The sequence below is a fragment of the Myotis lucifugus genome, unplaced genomic scaffold, assembly GCF_000147115.1.
Source record: "Myotis lucifugus unplaced genomic scaffold, Myoluc2.0 scaffold_44, whole genome shotgun sequence".
NCBI classification, from domain to species: Eukaryota; Metazoa; Chordata; class Mammalia; order Chiroptera; family Vespertilionidae; genus Myotis; species Myotis lucifugus.
Genome location: NW_005871092.1, coordinates 5119500 through 5141195, shown reverse-complemented (window position 1 = coordinate 5141195; position 21696 = coordinate 5119500). Strand labels below are relative to the sequence as shown.

General features: G+C 41.5%; 1 protein-coding gene across 1 annotated transcript in view; it reads left to right on the top strand.

Annotated features, from left to right (window-relative positions):
* Positions 1–21696, top strand: part of NRAP (nebulin related anchoring protein) — a 63601-nt gene that overhangs the window by 3448 nt on the left and 38457 nt on the right. Inside the window, 15 exon segments of the mRNA XM_006088141.3 lie at positions 926–1030; positions 1427–1531; positions 3269–3373; positions 4002–4106; positions 4881–4988; positions 5269–5373; positions 7079–7183; positions 8872–8988; positions 11509–11613; positions 13199–13306; positions 14310–14414; positions 17401–17499; positions 18706–18810; positions 19938–20045; positions 20288–20389. Coding sequence (XP_006088203.1) covers positions 926–1030; positions 1427–1531; positions 3269–3373; positions 4002–4106; positions 4881–4988; positions 5269–5373; positions 7079–7183; positions 8872–8988; positions 11509–11613; positions 13199–13306; positions 14310–14414; positions 17401–17499; positions 18706–18810; positions 19938–20045; positions 20288–20389 — 1587 coding nt within the window.

Here is a 21696-nt window from a genome sequence, read left to right as displayed (position 1 = left end):
TTTTATGGCTAGTCCTTTTTATGTTCTCTTTAAGAAATCTTTGCCTATTTCATGGTCACAAAGATATTGTTGAGATCTCATACTCCCAAGTTGATCTATACATTTAATGCAATACCCAAATCTTGGGTTTTGTTCATGGAAATTTATTAACTAGTTTTAAAATTGATATGAACATGCAGAAATTCTAGAATGGCCAAGAAATCATGAAAAACAAAATTGTAGGACATAGGTTACCAGATTTCAAGACTTACAACAAAAGTAGTAGTAATTAACTCAGTGTCGTAATGGCATAAGAACAAATAGACCAGTAGCATATAATCCAAGGTCCGGAAATAGAACTTCTCATATATGGTCACTCGAATTACAACACAGGCACCACTGCAATTCCATGTAGCAGGAATGATCTTTAAATAAATGGTGAGGGAGGGATTGGATATTTGCATGGAAAAAAATGAACCTTGATACCTACCTCACATTTATACACAAAGATTAACTAAAGATGTGTTATGGATCCAGATGCTAAAGGTAAAATTATAAAACATAAGAGAACACCTATTTGAATCTGGGGAACCAGCATTTTTACAAGCTCCCTGGGTAACTGTTGCACAAAGTTAAGAATTGCTACTCTAAAGTCTAGTGTGTTCTGAGGTTCATTTAACCTGAATTCTCCTTGTGTGATAAGCTCATGGAGACTTTAAGTCCTTGTAATTGCACCACTGAGGTGAGCTTTGCACACAGCAGGTGCTCTATGCATGCTGCCCATCTGGTGGAACAGCTGAAACCACGAGGAGACTGACAGCACAGTGTGTTGTGGTGCAGTGATGCTGTGCAGTTGAGACTTAGGAAAATCCTCAAAATTCAGCTGTAGATTATTTCTTTTCTTTTTTTCTGATGGAAACCTTACTGACAACATCTTCATTGGTAGGTTGATGAGCCAGACGATGGTGGAAGGTTTAAATCAGTGTTTCAGTGGGACATGGAATCCAAGGATGGGGCAACCACATCTAATGGGCGACCATTGGTGAATGAGGTGAGTTACAAATGGGTTTGGAAACAAAAGAATGATACCCTGTGCAAATGAAATGCATTCTCATTATTACTGCTAGACAAATTCAGTTAGGTTTCTCTTATACAGTTTGTAAATCCAACTGTCCAGTTACCTTTAGAACTCGTCTATGATGTAAGTGAATCGCAGAAAGTTCAATTGCTTAGGACATTAGGTTATATTTTTAGTTTGAAAAAAATGAACATTTTGCTTAGCTGAGACCTGCCATATGCCAATAGGAGAGTGTAGTTTTTAGAGAACTTCTCTCTGATATTGACAATGTGTGTGAGCATTGCAGGGAGGGTGGGGTTGGTAGGGGGAATCCTACCTACCAAATGCGCGTGGCGGGTGTTTGTATGCATTTGTGTGTTTCCTTTTTAGAGACCCTATTGGACTGGATATGGGGAAGGGAATGCTTGGTGCCCAGGAGCTCTGCCAGACCCTGAAATCGTAAGGATGGTTGAGGCTCGAAAGTCTCTTGGTGAGGTAAGGGCTTTAGAAATTATTTTAGCCATTCATTTGAATGTTCCTTTATTTTAAAGTGTGGTGGATGGAGTACTGGCCCCTCCCCCAAAGATCCCCATGTCCTAATAACTGGAACCTGTGTGTATGTTACATGTCCAGAGGGACTTTGCGGATGTCAATAACCTAAGGATTTTGAGATGGGAAGATTAACCTGGATTATTAGGGTGGCTGCAGGGTAATCAATTGGGTCCTTATAAGGAGGGAGGCAGGAGGGTCGGAGTCAGAGAAGAGGTGACGTGACAACAGAAGCAGAGGTCAAGGCCCCTTGGAGCCAGAAGCCAAGGAATGCTGGCAGCCTCTGGAAGCTGTAAAGGCCAGGGAACAGGTTCTCCCTAGAGCCTCCAGAAGGAACAGCCCTGAGGGCCCGGCTTAGGTTTCTGACAGCCAGCATTGTAAGAGAGTCCTCACTTTCGCAGGTTTTCCTGTGAAAAAGGCATTGGTAGCCCATATGGTGGAAATCCTTAACAATTTGCACAGAATCCCTTCCCGTCCTCCCCACACACCCGGGGTACCTGCCCTTTGAAGAAATCACTTCGGAAAATATGGTTAGTCTTAAGTGACTTTTCCTTTAGCAAATGGAAAGGAAACAATAGAAACACACTGCTAAGTTTCTGTGTCTTATTAGGAAAACTAATTAGTAGAGATACTAAAAAAGCAAGGAGGGAAAAGTAACTAACATTGTACTCCCAATGCTGTTATAAGCATGTCAAACTCCAGGCCCGCGGGCCACATGCGGCCCACAACAAATATTCTTGCGGCCCAGCCAATATAACGGTATGTAAGAAACACTTTAATAAAAATTTCGTAACTTAATTTTTACAATATTCTGTTATACATAATTATTAATAACGAATGACAACATTTGCTAATGACTGATTACTATAATCGTGTTGCATTCGTTTCCCTCATGCACCTTACGTGCAAGTGCACCATTTCTCTCCACTAATACTAGCAGTGAATATTTTAGCAGCCAGTTGCCACATCTTTAGTTTTGTACTGACTTGTTTGGTGTGCGCAACAGGAAATATTTCGCTTTTGGAGAACAAAAAAAACAGTTTTATTTGCGTTACACTTATTAATTTGTGCAGTTATTCAGTGTCTGGTAAGTTAATGTGCAAGAAAAAATACTAATTTTTATTAAAATGTTCTATTATTTTATGTTAACGATGACTCGTTTATTTCAGCCCTTCGTATTCAGCATGTCTCTATCAAAATAAACCTACGTTTCTATGAAAATTGAAGCTTTTGTTTTATTGCGGCCCACATCAACTTAAACCTTGTTTATTTGGCCCGTGTTAGCCTTTGAGTTTGGCATGCTTGCTGTAGAACTATCTCTAGTGGACAAGTTAAGGCAAGGCTCCTGCATATCAATGGATTTATTATCATACATGCCTTTGAGTCGAAGAAATACTCATTGAGGTGTGTCAGATTCCACATAATATGATGTCAACATGGAAGGGGGGAGTTTTTTTTTTTTTTGCCTGGGGAATATTATTTGAAGGTGTGATTCATTTGTGAATAATAGTTTCCAAAATGTGAATAACATTTTTGGATTCATTCCAGGTGGCTGAATTATTTTCCAGGTATCTTATACATCCAGTGGCATTCGTTCTGATGATGCTTGCTATTGCTATTTTATTAGATCTCACCCGAAATCATATAGTAGGTTCTCATGCTGACCTTGGTTCTGACCAGCAGGAGTACACAGAAGACTATGAGCAACAGCGGGGTAAGGGGAGCTTCCCAGCCATGATCACGCCTGCTTATCAAAGGGCCAAGAGAGCCAGCCAGCTGGCTAGCCAAGTGAGTGTGTTCGTGCTTAGTAACTATTAATTATGCTAATTTTTGTTATTAGTGTACCCCCAGGAGTCAGATAAAATTCAATGAGACAGTGCTTTTGGACAGAAGGCACCATTAGTGTGGTGTTATGTGGAGAAAACTGTGTTCTTGTCTCTCCCCTATCAGTTATCCTCTGTGCCATGATTGGGCCGCATCCATCAAATGGAGAGAAGACCATGCGTCTCACCCCAAAACTGGACCAAATAAGTTCTTGAGGTCACTTTAGCCTGAAGGACACTGGTTCTTATTAAGCAGATAGCAGACCCTCCTGAAGAACAGCATAGCTTGCTAGTTAAGACTTTAGAATTTGAATCCTGGCTCTCTCGCTGGCTGTGAGCAAATTACTTAACCTCTCTATGTCTCAGCTACTTTTACGCAAAATAGGGCGATGAAGTGAGTTAGCATTTGTTAATGTTTAGCAGTGCCTGGTACTCTCTTAGACTTTTCCTGTTAGCCTCATTGCTTTTTGAAGTGGAGACTCGCCCCAGGTGTGTGTTCACAGTAGCCCCAAGGTGTAACTTCTGGAGAGCTCCAAGGAGAGGTTTTCACAAAGGCCAGTGAGTGTGACCTTGACCCTATGCTGTCTCCTCAGGTGGAATACAAGAGAGGGCACGATGAGCGAGTCTCCAGGTTCACCACAGTGGCGGATACTCCTGAGCTGCTACGGGCCAGGGCTGGGGGACAGCTTCAAAGTGATGTAAGAAATGATGAAGGTGGAGACTCAGTGATTCTCACTTATGACTCCCCATTCTTTCCTTACTTGGAGAAGGAGGGAGGGGGAATGTGGGAGGCATGTCAGTCCTATACAGGGAACAGGGAGAACTTCCTAAGGTCAAGTATGGGTCGGATGAGATAAGTGAGCTCACAGAGACCTTGTGAAAACTCATGTTTAGAGTGAAAACTTGAGGTAGTATTAGTGACATATCAGATGTATCTGATGAATCTGAAAGAATTCATTTTATATTCTCTCCTTGTCACTGAAAATTATAGACCACAACTTCTAAAGCATTTCTACCACTTTTCATAGTCTTGTTGCTCCATAGGATAAGACCAAGAACTCACTATTGTTCTGAGTCAGAAGCTTAAACACAAGTTGAAGTTCAGCTGAACAAGTGGCTTCTATTTGTCTTGGGTTGAGAAGCCTCTATTGTCTCCCAGACTTGACTGGCGGCTCCTCAAAGGCAGAAGCCGTATTCCTCTGCCCAGCCCCTCACCTGGCCCACACCAGGTGCTGCACATACACGTGTTGAATTCTACATTGAGTTTCATGTGCCAGGCAGTGTGCCAAGTATTGGGAATAAGAAGGTAAATAAGATGTGCAGGGTCCATCCAGCTATAACAGCTGTGACCTAACAGCTGTGAATAGGGGATTGCAGGGTGTTCCAGGAGCCCTTAGCAAGATTTCCCACCCAATTGCCTGGTAGATAGCAGGATGGTGACATGCGATTCAAAGTTTGTTTTCATTTTCCAGGTGGTCTACACTGAGGACTATGAACAGCAGAGAGGCAAAGGCAGCTTTCCTGCTATGATCACACCTGCTTATCAGATAGCCAAAAGGGCCAATGAGCTGGCGAGTGATGTGAGTGTCCCCAGCAATGGTGTCCTGTTAGGGGAGGAAACAGGAAGTTACCTGGGCCTGACAAGTCCAACTTCTTATCTCCTGTTCATGTGCTGTGGATCCAAGAAGTAGCTTTTCTTCATGGTTGTTAATCAATTTCACTACAATCTGGCACTTTATGTCCAAGCACACTCCCAGGACCCAAATATAAAAAGAACACTCCACGGCCATTTAGCTTTACACTTCTGGCCTCTGTGCATAGGAGGCAGAATTCACCGGGTTTTCCTTTCCCTTCAAACAGGTGAGGTACCATCAACAATATCAAAGAGAAATGAAGGGAATGGCTAGTTCAGCCACGGCAGCCGAGGGCACATTGACGAGGGACTATGTGGACCAGTGTGGTCAGGTATGTGATAAAAGGACTTTCTGGGAGAATGGCCCTTTGCGATGGTCAGTTATGTAGCCTGTGACACAGCCCATGGCCATTTCATTGGAGGTTGGGCTGTGGCTTATCTTTGCCCTATTGATTAAAGGTGGACTTTCCAAGCCAGAAAGTCGCGGGCAAGCAATTTCATGGGGGTCATCTTGAACCACTTAGGAAAACAGATTCCAAGCATTCCGCCCCCCCCCCTTTTTTTAAATAAAGGACCTATATCAAGATGGTGGTTTGCCAAGAATACAGCATTCTCATCTATTCCCTGAAGAACGGTCTCATGGACTAAGACTGGCTACTTAAAAATTTTTTTTTAATTTATTTTGAGAGAGAGAGGAAGGGAGAGGGAGAGAGAGAGAAACATCGATGTGATCGGCTGCCTCCTGCATGCCCCCTACCAGGGATCGAGCCTACAACCCAGGCATGTGCCCTGACTGTGAATTGAACCAGCAACCTTTTGGTGCATGGGATGATACCCAACCAACTGAGCCACACCGGCCAGGGCAGGACTGGCTACTTTTAATCCACTATTGAATAAACACAAAGGGGATCTAAATACATGTCTTGAAAAATATTTAGCAATTCACTGAGCAGCAGGGCTCATTTTCTTAGCAAGTGGAGTTTCTTACCTGAGTTGCTGGATAAAGCAACATTCCAGAGAATGCAAACCTTTTTCCCAGTTTTACTTCTTAAATGAACTATACTTGATAGGCTGTAAAAAGGTTGAGGCTGTAAAAAGGTTGAGGTGTCAATTACAAGCTACTTTTTATTTGCACATCCCTGTCTGTTTTCTGGTACTAGACAGATGTCACAGGGGAGAAAGAAAACATTATTTTTTTCACAGTTGTAAGTAAAGAACATTGGAAGACCAATCGTGTGTACTGGAAGAGTACATTCAATGAGCTTAGTTAATATTTTTTTCTTAATTGGGCAGTTGTGTGAAATGTTGGCAGTAGGTAGACTCTACAACATAAATGACTCATTCAACACAATTTATAAAAGATAACAAATCACTTATTTCTCTTCTTCAGAGAAACAGGTTGCCCATGTGCGGATACAATCATGTGAAGATAGTTTGTGACTCCATTGCAAATGTCTGCCTGAGCAAAAATACTTCGTTTTGAATTAAAAAGGCCATTTTATGAAATTCCATAATAAGTTAGTTAAATGGTCTCCGAGTGCTTTAAACTCAGTGGAAATACTTTTTTTTTTATTTCATGTTTTAAATATGTTGTTAAGAAGGCTCAGGACAACTTTTAAAAAATCTGTATCTGGTGAAAATGATTTTGTTCTAAATATGGGCCTGAGAAAGGTAGCATTCAGGACGACTAGAAGACAGGAGGGTTTTCCTGGCATCCACTCAGAAAGGAATTCTCCATTATCCATGGGTCTGGGAGGCTGCGAGAGTGTCATGATTTATCTGGCGAAAATGACTATGATGATAATGAGAATAGCCACCGTTTACTTAGTGCTGAATGGGTACTGGGCCCCAGGAAGTGGCGCTGACTCCACCGTCTGCTGCCTTAACCCCCACGTGGCACCACTCCTGGGGAGATCACTGGAATGTCCAATGTGGACGGGCCTCAGGGGGAACAGGCTCTAGGAAAGATCATTGCTCACTTCCCACCCGTGCAGGGAGGGGAATGTTACTGATGGAAGGTTTTGATCAACTCAGCAGGGTTACTTGGAGGACTATGAGGAGCACCGAGGGAAGGGCAGCTTCCCCGCCATGATCACCCCAGCTTATCAGAACGCCAAGAAAGCCCACACACTCGCTAGTGACGTAAGTACCACATTGGGAAGACCCGCAGGTCCACAGAAGCAGAGAAGTGAGACTGAAGGCGGTGCTTGCTGAAACCTACACACGGATACATTTATTAGAGCCGAGCCAAAGTAGAATGCTAGCCCTCAGTTTCTATCCAGATTTCTGGCTTCCACTGCTTTTGTTCAGACTGTTTGGTCCCATGTATCTGCTTCAAAAGAGATTGATATGAACAAAATGGCATATCTCACTGTAGGTCAGCTGAAGCCAGTGCAAATGCTGGCCCAGGCAGGTACGCTGGGGCTAGGACACTCTGCAAAATAACCCATCTGGAAATCGAGCATTTTTTTAATACTTTATTTTTAAGAATTATTTATTTGTAGTCATTATTTTATCTTATTCCCTGGAGTGTGGTATTTTTTTAAGAAAATCTATTTTTTTCAAAATTTCCTTTTTATTTAAAGAAATGGTTCTTCCTAAGACAATGTAGAATACTCATTTTTCTCCCAAGTTGGCCAGGGGCACACAAATGCAAGAATTTCTGATTTGAGATTAGTAGATTTGTTTCTTTCAATCTTTTTTTTTCCACTTTTAATTTCTTTATTGATTAAGGCATTACATAATGTGTCCTTATCCCCCCATTACCCCCCCCGACTCATGCCCTCGCCCCCAATCAAGCACTTTTGATAGCTGATTAGAAAAGTCATATGATTATCAGACTGGGTGTAACCCAGGTGATAAAATGATTTTTATTTGCAGAAGATTGGCCAGCTGCCGGTCCTTGAGAGACAGGCTATAATTAAACTTGGTAAAGTAACACACACACTGTGTAGAACTAAGACACCAACTTGAACTTGGTCTATAATTGGAAGACAGGCATTCAGTTCACAGCCCTTTGCCCTTCTCAATTACTCTGTTACTATTCAGTTATTAAACCTGTTTACCCAGAGCAATACACTTGGACCCCGAGGGGAAATAGAAAGACACATTCATCTCTCTGCCCCTCCTCAGCAGACAAGATGAGAAATGATGTTGAAACCTATGGCAGACCGGGTTTGGGACTACACCTTTTTTTATGCAGAATTAGAGTGCGAAGTGTGAAAAGGGCCAGTAACTTTGTTGTAGTGAAATTCTTGTTTTTTTCTTATTCACCTTATTTACAAATGTGATCCTGTTTATTTCAGTTGACAATTACATTGCATAGACAGAAAATTTATAGAGTATTTCTAAGGTGTGAAAATGAGCCACTTTGCATAAAGACAGTGGTTCTCAACCTTCTGGCCCTTTAAATACAGTTCCTCACGTTGTGACCCAACCATAAAATTATTTTCGTTGCTACTTCATAACTGTAATGTTGCTACTGTTATGAATCGTCATGTAAATATCTGATACGCAGGATAGTCTTAGGCGACCCCTGTGAAAGGGTCGTGCGACTGCCAAAGGGGTCGCGACCCACAGGTTGAGAACTGCTGCATAAAGATGTACTGACAGTGCACCAAATAAAAGTGACCTGGGCCAATAACATTTTAATACGAAAGGGACTGAGTGGTATGTGGGTTATATGGAGAAAAAAAACCCCACATGATATTTGTCCTTCAGGAAATTCTGTGAAGTGAATGTTGACATTAAGTGTGGAGTAATTTGAGGGTAAGTTCTGCCATGGAGCATGCAGACAGCAACTCTGGACCCTCTTTGTGTGTGTCTTTCAGATAAAATACAGGCAGGACTTCAACAGGATGAAAGGTGCTGCTCATTACCACTCCCTCCCGGCCCAGGACAACCTGGTTCTGAAGCGGGCTCAGAGCGTGAACAAGCTTGTGAGCGAGGTGTGTATGGGGGACAGTCGCTACTGCTTGCTGTCACTTCCTTTAACCCCCATAAAGGCAGTGAAAGGGCAAATTCCATGTAAAGCCACATGCACTACACCTGGGCTCCCAGTTCCCAAAGAGCAAATGTGCAGTGAAAGCAATTCACAGGCGAGCCCAGAACAAAACCAATTCATTAAAGAACAAATTTAACTTCTGATGGCTCGAAAGCTTCTCCCTGAATTCTTACAGGGCTGAGCTATTCAGAGCTTCCAGGCAATAGATTTCTAGTTGCCAGAATATCAGGTGAGCTAACCTTTAGAAATATGCGTCATCCTTATAGAGTGGGAATCAACAGACAGGAAGTGGCTTGAACTTGAACCTCTCCCAATTCTCTCATCATTGTAGTCAAATTCCCAAGAAAATTGTGGGTACTACATGAGTCACCTTTATCTTAGAGGCTGAACTGGCTGCCAGAGGGTATGTTTTGTTGGTCCTACCCAGTGATTAAGATATTTAGAACTGTTAGGACTCTTCGGCAAGGAAATCTCCCCTCTAGTTGTCCATGTCCTTTTCAAGCCCCAGAGTCTCATTTGCATTACCTATCTGGACCTTAAAGGCATTTGAGTTGGCAACAGGTCATAAAAGGGAAGAATGCTATGTGAATGTTTGCTGAACCTTGCTCTTTTTTTTTTCTTTTTAAAATATTTTATTGATCTCAGAGAGGAAGGGAGAGGGAGAGAAAGAAAGAGAAACATCAATGATGAGAGATAATCACTAATTGGTATCTGCAACTTGGGCATGTACCCTGACCGAGAAGTGAAGCATGACCTCCTGGTTCATAGGTCAATGCTCAACCACTGAGCCACGCCTGGTCACAGGGCATTAGATCTGGGTGGGACCTTTACAGCCTGCAGGCCCTTCCTTTGTCACAGGCCTGGAAAAGTAAAGTGTCTCGTTCTGGTTCAAAGAGACTTTCAGGGACAGAACTGGAACTAGAAGGCTGACAGCATAGTCCTGCCATCCAGGAACAACAGTTACCATTTTGACCTTTTTCTATGTGAATGTTTTATAAACAAGTACATGAATGTAAGAACATACAGTTTCAGAATTAGAATTTAGCTGTACATCTTTATTTTATATCCTATTGTGAGCATCTTGCATACCTTAGAAGGCGTATTGCCACCCTATCCTATATAATAAAAGGCTAATATGCAAATCAACCAAACGGCAGAACGACCGCTATGACGCACACTGACCACCAGGGGGCAGATACTCAACACAGGAGCTGCCCTTGGTGGTCAGTGTGCTCCCATGGGGGAGCGCCACTCAGCCAGAAGCTGGGCTCACGGCTGGTGAGCACAGTGGCGGTGGCGGGAGCCTCTCCCACTTCCGCAGCAGCCTTAAGGATGTCTGACTGCCAGCAGGCCTAAGCCATCAGTCGGACATCCCCCAAGGGCTCCTGGACTGCGAAAGGGCACAGGCCAAGCTGAGGAACCCTCCTGAGTGCACGAATTTCATGCACCGAGCCTCTAGTGCAGTGATGGCGAACCTTTTGAGCTCGGCGTGTCAGCATTTTGAAAAACCCTAACTTAACTCTGGTGCTGTGTCACATATAGAAATTTTTTGATATTTGCAACCATAGTAAAACAAAGATTTATATTTTTGATATTTATTTTATATATTTAAATGCCATTTAACAAAGAAAAATCAACCAAAAGAATGAGTTCGTGTGTTACCTCTGACGCGCGTGTCATAGGTTCGCCCTCACTGCTCTAGTGTTTAATAAAATAGAATAACAAACTGTATTGCCTTTGGTAAGAGGTCGCAAGGTTGCCTTCGGTTTCTTTTTGCCCTTATGTTTATCAAGTGAGATAAACCAGCCATGCCTCTATTAGCGGCAGTCACCCTCAGCTCTTCCTCCGGTGACCTGGAGTCTATTAAATAACTGTAGCCTCACATTTGACACCCAGCTACCCAGGGGAGCTCAGCTAGCCAACCCATTTAAAGTGAGAAGACACTCTGTGCATCTATGGTCGTATTTATTCTATGCCTTTGAAAAGTAACTTTTTAGGTCATATTTTATTGATGCATGCACACAAAGAAGTGCATATATCAAGTGTAACAGGAAGGATTCTCACTAGTGGACACATCTGCATAACTAGTGCCCAGATCAAAAAACAGAACATAACCAAAATCCAGACACCCCCCTCTCTGTCTATCCCCGCAGACACGTGTCCCCAGTAGTAACCACTGTCTTGATTCCTAAAACCAGTTCTGCCATTTTTAAGTGGTATGAAATCTTATAGTATTTATTCTTGAAAGAGATTGTATATTTTTAATGTTTAGAACCAAATTGATTGTCACTTATTTATTCATTGAAAGGAAAATCTGTACTATTAACTTAAGAGTATGCTGGGCCTGGTATTTTTAAATCTTGGGCTGAAAGTTTTCTAAAAATATCCTGGTAAAGTCCTGGGACATATTCAAGAGTGACTTCGGGTTTGGTTCTATTCTGCAAGTGGTGTTTTGGTTTCTAAGGTGGAGTATAAGAAGGATCACGAAAGTAGTAAAGGTCACAGTATCAACTACTGTGAAACACCTCAATTCAGGAACGTGAGCAAGATCTCAAAATTCACCAGTGATGTGAGTTTTTAATGCCTAAGCATTTCTGGGTCTCCTAAGAGACAGTCTATGTGAATGTATTTATGTGTCTTGGAAAAGCATGGCCTTTTAAGCACAGATACCTAACAGGTCTGATTAAGATTGCTGGGACTGGTCGATGTAGTGTTAAATTCTTTTACACCTCCCGATGCACACTTGACCTTGAGTGCTCAGGGCAGTGCCTGCCTGTCCTCTCGCATCCTTCCTGTATGGCACTATCCGGTACCTAGAGGCGAATGCTGGTGAGCAGAGCATGCAACATCCTCTCCCAATGCAAATTTGTGCTTCTTAACTTAACACCTGGCTGACTGGTCAGGAGATAACTCGTGTCTGCATTTACATTAATTTAAGTCATTTTAAAACTCTGAAAGCTTAAAATCACTTAATGTAAATACAGACACGAGTTATCTCCTAACAGGTCAGCAAGGTGTTAATACCTGCTCTCTTTTGACCTGCAGTCACCTGGGGAGCCAGATGTTATTTCCCCCGATTACAGATAAGCAGCTATATGCCGGAGTGGCATTTGCAAATTTGGAAATTCTCAGAGAAGGTCTGGAGTTGTATCCTGGGGAACATAATCTACACCAGATTATGTGACTTTACTTCTGTTTAGTTGTGCATCCTCGTAGATTTTAAAGTCACTCAGGACTTTGTAAAGCTCAGTGAGGAATTTATTTTTCATAAATTAGTGGGGAAGAGCACCAGCTTTGGAGCTGACAGACATGGTTTCACAATTAGCCAAGTGGCCAACTTTGGGCAAATTGTTTAAGCTCTCCAGCCACTTTGCCCATTGTAAAATGGGGATGATGATAATTCCTGTCCTCATAGAGTGAGATCAACTGAGATAAGTAGAATCCTGTCTTGATATATAGTAACCTTATTCTGTTTAAATACTCTCAGTGCCTAATAACTCAATGGCCTCCCAGGGCAGGTCATGTTAATGTGGCTTCATTAGATGCTACCCAAATTTTCCTGTTTATGGCTTCTTATCATCCCATTTTGGTTCTCATTATTTGGTAAGCTGCATTTGGGACACAATATTATTTCACCTGGTTGTAGTAGTGACCAATTTGTGATGAAATGTTCATAGAATTTGGCAGAGCTCAAGTTTTATTCTTCATCTATTTAGAAATGGAGGTAGTCGCCTACAGTGATTGTACTATCCCCCAGCATGGGGCTTCACACACAGTCAGGGCTTGCCCATTGGAGAGCTCCTGCTCTCACAGTAGGTTTGCACATTGAAAAAGATCTGGTATATACACAATTGAAAATATTTTTTGAAAATATTTTTTAAAAGTCAGGTATGTTTTGTGCTGTCTGTGCCCATCAGATTTTATGTTTTTTTGCCTGTTGTGTGCTTGCCCCTTTCTAACTTCTTGTCCTTGCTTGAAACTTCAGTTGATTATTTTTTTAAAAGGTATGTCTTGTTATTCAGTGAAACACTGACTACTTAAATGGGTTGTCTTTAATCATTTATATTTTCAATTTAGTCCATTAAGAGGAGTAGTTAATTTTGAACACGTTGGGAAGAGAATGCTTTTGTTGAAAGTTTTGTGGTCCCCTGTAGAATAAATATAAAGAAAACTACCAGAACCACATGAGAGGCCACTATGAAGGAGTTGGTATGGACAGACGGACTCTCCATGCGATGAAAGTTGGAAGTCTGGCGAGCAACGTGAGTCCTTGTGTGAGGGGCCTGGCGATCCTGGGGATCAGTTGGAGTGGAAAGAGGTGGGGCATAAGGAATTCAGCCAATTCTTTTCAGCCTCCCTTTTGAAAAATCAGTTTTCTGTTGTGTAAAGGCTGACCCATAAGAGTTCCTAAACATGAACCGATACAACCAGGTAAAAATCCTTGACATTTATCAATAGCTTCAATTTACTTATCTCAGCTTTCTTTGGTTTGAAGAGTAGTCAGATCCATTGTAATTGATCCAGTGTGAGAAAAACTTTCAATTTCCAAGAGATAAAGAGAAATGGATGAGCATAATTTTTATTTGAAATTCCTGCTATGAAATTTGTTGGTTGGTTGGGTGCTTGGTTGATTGGTTCATTCATTTATTCCATCATGATGTTCATTGGAGACCTTCTGTTCATTGAAGGCATGGTCTTCAAAGTAGATCAGGTCCCTGTTTCATCATAGCCTGAAATCTATTAATCTGTCTTTGGCTTTGTCAATCAGTTCATAGGTTTGCAAATGCCAAGTTGTAAATCTTACCAATTTCATTATTAAAACATAGAAATGTCAAATGTCCTCTGCTTAAGAATGTCAAATTTGATCTTTAGGGAAAAAAAAATTGAAAGCACTCTGAAGACTCTTGACTTTTCATTTATTTTCTGGAAGAAGCTCTTCCATTATATATTTATGTGCAAATACTTCTTATTAACAAAAATTACAAGGGGCTCCATATTTAATAAGATAAAATAAACGTGCTACAGATGGAAGTTAATGAATTTTGGATTAATTAAGAGGAAGAATTCAAATTAATTGAAGGCAAAAGCGTGAGCATAACTTAATTTTCCTTGGAGGTGATGAAACTGAATTAATTTTGTTTCTGGTTACTTTTTTATTTCCCCCTCTGGTTACCTTTTAAAATACTTCCTATGACATTCAAACAAGGTAAACAAAAAAAAGTAGAGGCTAATTTCTCTTTTCTTGTTCTTTTCTTTGTGTTTCAGATTGCCTACAAAGAGGATTATAAACACGATGTTGTCGACTACAACTACCCAGCCACTCTCACTCCTTCCTATCAAACAGTCATGAAGCTGGTTCCTTTGAAAGATGTAAGTCCTCTTCCAATAGCCCTCTCTGCTCTTTCTTGTCGCTTCTTTCCTGTGGAGTGATTCTTAGGCAGCAAGATGGAAAGAAACAAGATACATAGGAAATGGAAGAAGGGATTGAGAAAGGGACACTCTTTTCACTAGGAAGTCCATTTATGCATGTTTGGAAACTCTTAGTTCTTATTTTATTTTATTTATTTGAGAGAGAGAGAGGGGAAGGAGAGAGAGAGAGAGAGAGAGAGAGAGAGAGAGAGAGAGAGAGAGAAACAGACAGACATACATTTGTGCCCTGATCAAACCCACAACGTTGGCATATCAGAATGATGTGCTAACCAACTGAGCTACCTGGCCAGGGCTAAGGGAACTTTTAGCTTTTCAATATAAGGTGAGGACAACTCTAGTTTTGTCTTGAAAATAACCTGAGGTTGAATTTCTCCTGTTGGAATTTGGCGGACTGTGTCCACTGCTGGGCACATTCAGTAATTGTTCTTAGCAATGATGACCTTTTTTTTTTTTTAAAGTTTAGGAGTGTGCTATGTTTAAGGACTGGAGGAAATAAGATAAAGTGGCTGTAAGTTGTGAGAAAGTGGTAATGGTAACTCAATTTTTTTCTGAGAAGCACTTGGGAAATATATGTGTGGAATAATATATAACTCAATTATTAAATCAGTGATTTTGTTTATAATTTGGCTGGCACAAAATAAAATATGCATAAGTAATTAAATTTATTGTTTTTTACTTATAAGAGGTTACTATATCTTTATTACAGAAAATTTAGAAAATACAGAAAAGTACGAAGAAAAAAGACAAAAGTCATGTCCTATCTTAAAAAGTACTTAAGGTGGTTTAGAATTGAGTTGGTATCACAGTTACTTGTCAGCAAAGGTTATCATAAATCAGTCAATAACTTAACAAATAATTCAACATATATTTAGTAAATGGTCAGTGCTACTTTCCTGCACATTCCTTTGGGATCAGTAGTTGACTTGGGTTTTGCTATAGGTAGGTAGGTCTTTATGTCACTCTGTCTTTTGCTCAGAGTAGGAGCAGTGTTGGCTGTGGTTGGTATCTCTAGTGTCTGACACAGTTTGCAGGACAATGGAAGATAATCATTGGCTAATGGTAGTTTAATGGATGAAAGGGGCTTTCTAACATGTAATAAAGCAAGGGATGGACGGTAGAGAAATATAAAGGACTTAAACTTTGCTTCTCTTTTTCTGAGGAAACTTGGTTGGGTTGACTTGCTCACTTCACCTTAATGAAACCCAAGGTTAAACTTGACTACCAAAACGACTTCTTTTTGTTTTTGGCTGCATACATTACCTGGGGAATGTGAGGATCGAGAGCATTTCATTAAAATTCGAGTCTGTGCTCTTACAGTTGAATTATAGAAATCATGGGTAATAGCACAAGCAAACCAAGGTAGATTCCTACAACGTGTACTCCCGTTATAACATGACTTGCTATGACATTCATCTGTATAAGGCTGACTCAAACCAAGCACCTGAAATATAGCCAGCTCACCTAGGGAAATAATGGAATTAGACTGGATTAGAAATAAGCAGAGGTAAGTTAAAAACTGGAGCCCACGAGCCACATCCAGGCTGCTGAGATGTTGTATTTGGCCACAGAGTGTTTTAAAAAAAATTGGACCAATATATAGAAATTTATGTAAGAGAGTACAAATTTATATATTCTTTTTTTTTAAGTTGGAAAACTCAGGGACCTGTGGCCCTGGTTCCTGCATGGCAGTGCTTGGGTGGGACTGAGTGGTAGCTGCTCTCTGTCATCACCTTCCTCCTCCTTTCTTGGCTCCCTGTGATTTTGAGTTTACACCCTAATGTAGGGGCGTTGGTGTTCAGGAAGTTTGGGGGATCCGTTACAAGAACATCTGTGGCCTCTCTTTCTGTCTGGTAGTTGTAAAGGTGCTCAGATAGCTATGAAATTAAACAAGCACAGCCCTTGATTAGAGGGTTCCCTTCAGATGGGTTTTATAAACACTAACAGCATTACAATGAGACTATGCTCAGCAAAGAGCCCCTTCAGAGAGAAAGCTGAAGCAATGGCCAGGTATCTGTGAGGTGGCGAAGATGTGGTTAATCACGGAGACTGTCAGTTATGTCCTGCAGAGGAAAGCAACTGTGCTCTGCCATGTACTCAATGCAGAGTTATCAGGAAGGAATATGCCATTCTATAAATATAGTTTTTGTGACCTTTTATCGTGCATAATTCTGAATTCTATTAGATACTTCATTATGAGATGATAATTTTTCCCTCTGAATTAATGCATCAGGAAGCCACTGTACTCTAATCTCATTAATAGGTGACATTGAAATGAGTTTATATTTCCTAGTTTTCCCTCCATACCCCATGTCCCAAACTCAGAAAGTGCAAAAACTTTTCTTCTTGAATTTAGGCCTGAAGAAGCTGTAACAGTGTGTCGGGTGTTGGGTGGGTTCCTGGGCTTTAGGCAATAAAACAGAGGCATACCCTAGCCAGTTTTGCTCAGTGGATAGAGTGTCAGCCTGCAGACTGAAGGTCACAGGTTCAATTCTGGTCAAGGGCAAGTATCTTGGTTACAGGCTCAATTCCTGGCCCTGGTTGGGGCATGTGGGGGAGGCAATCAATCGATGTGTCTCTCTCACGTGGATATTTCTCTCTCTCTGTCTCCCCGTCCCTTCCACTTTCTCTAAAAATCAATGGAAAAGTATCCTCGGGTGAGGATTAACAAACAAAAAAACAACAGAGGCATGATGACTATGAGTGGGGTGGGTGATCAAAGCCAGAGCCCAGCTGACTAAGGGCCAACGTGGAGTCTGTACCTGGAAAGGCTCAGGTGGGCTCGGATTGTTTGTTGTCTCCAGTTGGAATCTTTGGTTCTCTTTCTAGTCATTTGAGAATCACAGCTCGGTTGGGCTTAGGCAGACGGGGCTAAGCAGGTCTTAGAGACGAGTGCGAGTGACATCTTCCTGTGCCTCTTTGTGCCCAGGTCAACTACAGGCAAAGCATCGACAAGTTGAAGTACAGCTCTGTGACCAACACCCCTCAGATTGTTCAAGCCAAAATCAACGCCCAGCAACTGAGTCATGTAAGTGACCCGGCATGCCCAGCCGGATGTGGGTGACTTGTGATTGCCGGGTGGCCTTTGGATATCGGGCTCCCAAGGATGTGACTTTCATGAATGGTGACATTTGTCTTATTACAGCTATGAAATGACCCCCCCTTGAAAAATTCAAATACATTCAGAAGTAAAAAGAATAGTGTAAAGAATCCCCATGGCCCATCACCCAGCTTCACCATCACCTCATGGCCAGTCTTGCTTTATCGTTATGCCCATCCACTCCCTTCCCCGCCCATGTTATTTTGAAAAATATCTCATGTATCATATTATTTACTCTATAAATATTTTAGCATGAATCTTTAAAAGATGAAAAAATTAAAACATATTTATGCATTTTTATATATCACACCCAAAAATTAATAATTCTTAATATAACTAATGTTAATTAGTATTCAACATTCCAGTTGTCTTATAAGGTTATACTTTTTTATAGTTTGTTTGAATTAGAGTCAAATAAGGTCCACATTTTGTGATTGGTTGATATGTCTTTAAGACTTTTCATCTTTTAAGTTTTTAAAAAAATGTCTTCTTTTCTCGCAAGTTGTCTGTTGAAGAGACTGGATTGTTTATCCTGTACCATTTCCCACAGTCTGAGATTTGCCAACTGCATCCCACTGCGGCTTTCACATGTTCCTCCAGCCTCCACTTGTCCTATGAAATAGTGGTTGGGTCTATAGACTCGATTAGGTTCAGGTTTAATTTTGGGTAAGACTGCGTCTCAGATGATGCTGTATTCTTCCACTGGGAATCACATAATGTCTGGGTGGCTCTTTCTTGGAGATTTAAGATTGCTTTTCTTCAATGTGGGCAGACATTTGATAATTACTCTTTGAGTATCCACCATGCATATTGCAAGAAGTTCTGCACGGCAGTGAGATAATAAACTAAGCTCCATCCCCTCACAAGTTCTTCAAAGGAGAGCTGCTGAGGTGGCCACAGGGAAAGCCTTTGCAAGCTCATGACTCTGAGTGCCTCTGAGTTGTTTTACTTTTCACTGGGCATCTTCAATCTGTTCATTTAAAACATTCACAGAATTGTAGGCTTCCTGGTCAAGTGCCTTTTCCAGAAACTCCTTCTCAGCTATGAGTCTAAAGGGAAAGTAGAAAAGAGAGTGTTCTTCTGCCCATCCAAACACCTTGCATTTACCCTGTGCGTTTACTTGAAACCCAATAGGTGAATTACCGTGCTGACTATGAGAAAAACAAGTTGAATTACACATTGCCCCAGGATGTACCTCAACTGGCGAAGGCCAAATCCAACGCCGAGCTCTTTAGCGAGGTAAGCAGGCAGCATGGGGAGAGTGTGGTGGAGGTTATGTGCACAGTGAGCATGATGATACCAGTCCCAACGAGCCATGATTATTCTTCTCATGAGATGGGGTCATTCATGGCACCCACCATGTTATAATTTTGAATCTTGCTGTCTCATGGCCCGTGGTAGTTCACTGGGGGTAAATTAATCTTAGCAATTTTATTCTCACAATATGAGCATGTGTGCAATATGTGCATGAACACGCACATGCCATCATCATCATCATCATCATCATCATCTGGGTGACTTCATGCTGGAGCTTTGCTGTGTGGAGAAACTTTAAGTTAAAGATCGATGTTAATTACCAGATTCTCCCTGGAGTTCCAAATGGGCTGTGATTAGGCTTCTCATTCTAGAGAGGATTTGTGGGGCAAAAGAAGAAAAGGAAAAGGAACTAATATTTGTTGATGTGTATTCTGTGCTGGGCACTGGGAGAAGCAATGGAGTTATTAAACTGTCATACCCCCAGGAGGTATTTATTGTAGGGACATAGCGGCATGGGCTTTGGTATCAGATAGACCCAGGTCAGATGTTGGCATTGCCACTTTCAACCCATGTCCCTACATGAGGTTTTAATGTCTCAGCCTCACAAGCCCAATGCAAAGACTTAGAGTTGATGAGTAGAAGACACATAGGAAAGGACCAGAAAACAATAGGCGCTGTTACCATGGCAACACCAATATCAACACCTTAGATCTATGTTGCACTTTACCAGCTTAGGATCTGTTTTCATATACTACATCCAATTTATTCTCACATCAATCCTGAGACAGATAATAGGGTATTCTTTTTGCAAATGATAAACTAAGGCATAAAAAGGTAATTTACCCAAGGTCACATGATCAGGAAACACCAGACCTAGGATGAACATATGGGTCTTCTCTTTGTCCTACCCATTACCGTTGCCCTGCATGGCTCTGCAGTTAAGGAATCAATGAACTGTCGTAATAATTGCTATGATCCTTTTGATAATAACACCAAGATTCTTGTTTGTGGACAGATGAAGATGCCACCTTCGCTATTTGTTTTTTTCTTCAACTTTTGGCAGGAATATGTATAGGGACTCTTAATTCACCTGTGTCTTTGTTTGTCAGATTAAGTACAAAGAAGGCTGGGAAAAGTCCAAGGGGAAAGGATTTGAAATGAAGCTGGACGCCATGTCTCTGCTGGCCGCCAAAGCCTCCGGAGAGCTTGCTAGCAATGTAGGTTTTTCTCTCATTAACTCAGAAATGCATAAGAAATGGTTTCCATAAAATGTCAGTGGTCCTGCAGAAAAAAATAATGACTGTTAACGTGGCAAACATCACAATCTTTTAATCTTCTGGGTGCGAAAGACTGGGAGGTGTTTTTGCAGAATTATTCCCCTTGCACTTGTTAAAACCAGAACCTCTGATATGGCAAAGTTTCTCTCTCCCTCACGGTAGACTTTCTTCTTTCTCTCAAGATTAAATACAAAGAAGAATATGAAAAAAGCAAAGGCAAAGCCATGGGAACTACGGACTCTAGGCTTCTGCACTCCCTGCAGGTTGCCAAGATGAGCAGCGAGGTAAATTCCTTTTTACCCACCATCCTTTACTTAGAGTTGTGTTACTTTAAAGTTTTTCCTGGGCCTCCTTCACTTGGGACTGTTACCTTTTTATTGACTCCCACCTACGACTTCTTTCCTTGTGTGAGAAGTCTGTTCCATTTCTTTGTTCTTAAATGTATTTTTGTTGATTTCAGAGAGGAAGGGAGAGGGAGAGAGAGAGAGATAGAAACATCAAGGATGAGAGAGAATCACTGATCAGCTGCCTCCTAAATGCCTCCTACTGGGCATAGAGCCTGTAAGCTCGGCATATGCCCTGACTGGGAATCATATCGAACCAGTGACCTCTTGATGTTCAACCCCCGAGCCACATTGGCCAGGCTGTTCCATTTCTTTTGTTTGCAAAAGCATTCTTTTAAAATAGATGAGTGATGTGTTCCCTGTGAGTGACCAGGATCTCCTAGTGAAGGTATAAAGGTGTTCAGCCTCATTTACTGATTCTACAAATGTTTACTAAACAACTACTATGGGCACGATCCTGTGTGAGAGACACTGGGCTCTAAGAATGAGAACCACATAACAGGTTCCTCTCTGACAGAGCTTAATTCTACCAAGAGGGTTCAACAGTAAGCACCCTGATTATTGTGGCGATGTCCTGGATGAATACAGATGCACACAGTATTCAAAATATTTAGCAAACAACTGGGCATCTAGGCTCCAACCAATCAGAATGATGCTCCTTTGTAAACAACTATAGTTAATGTCTGGAGATGAACTGTGGTAAATTGTCACTTACTGAAACCCTTGTGGGAGGTAAATTCTGCTAGAAGGGGCAGATGTGGCTTCTCATCAAGTCTTCCCTGCCAATACTGAACAGTTAAAAGGACACGTAAGTATCAGGTTTCTGCTTTACGACTGCCTGCTCCAAGCTGTGAGGCCAGCTGACAGTGCTCTGATGGTGCAGAAAGGTCTAATTACCTGGTAAATCATTAAGGAGCCATGGCTTGAATAAAGTAAGAAGGTTGGTGTCCGAGTCACCATTTTGGATGTGCCTATATAACAAGCCCTTTAAAGTGCATAGTTGTGAAACATACAGAGACATTGAGAATCTGGCTTCGGGTTAGATAGAGAACGAAATGGTATTTCATATTTGCAATTGGAGCATCTAGGGCCAAAAAGACTGTCTTGCCCAAGGTCATATAGTAGTCAATGATAGTGGTGGAGGGGTAGAGAACTAGATTCTAGAACTCTTGCTTACTGGCTCTATGTTCTTTTTACTGTAGATCACTACCTTTCCCCACCACCATATCCTCACCACCGACATCACC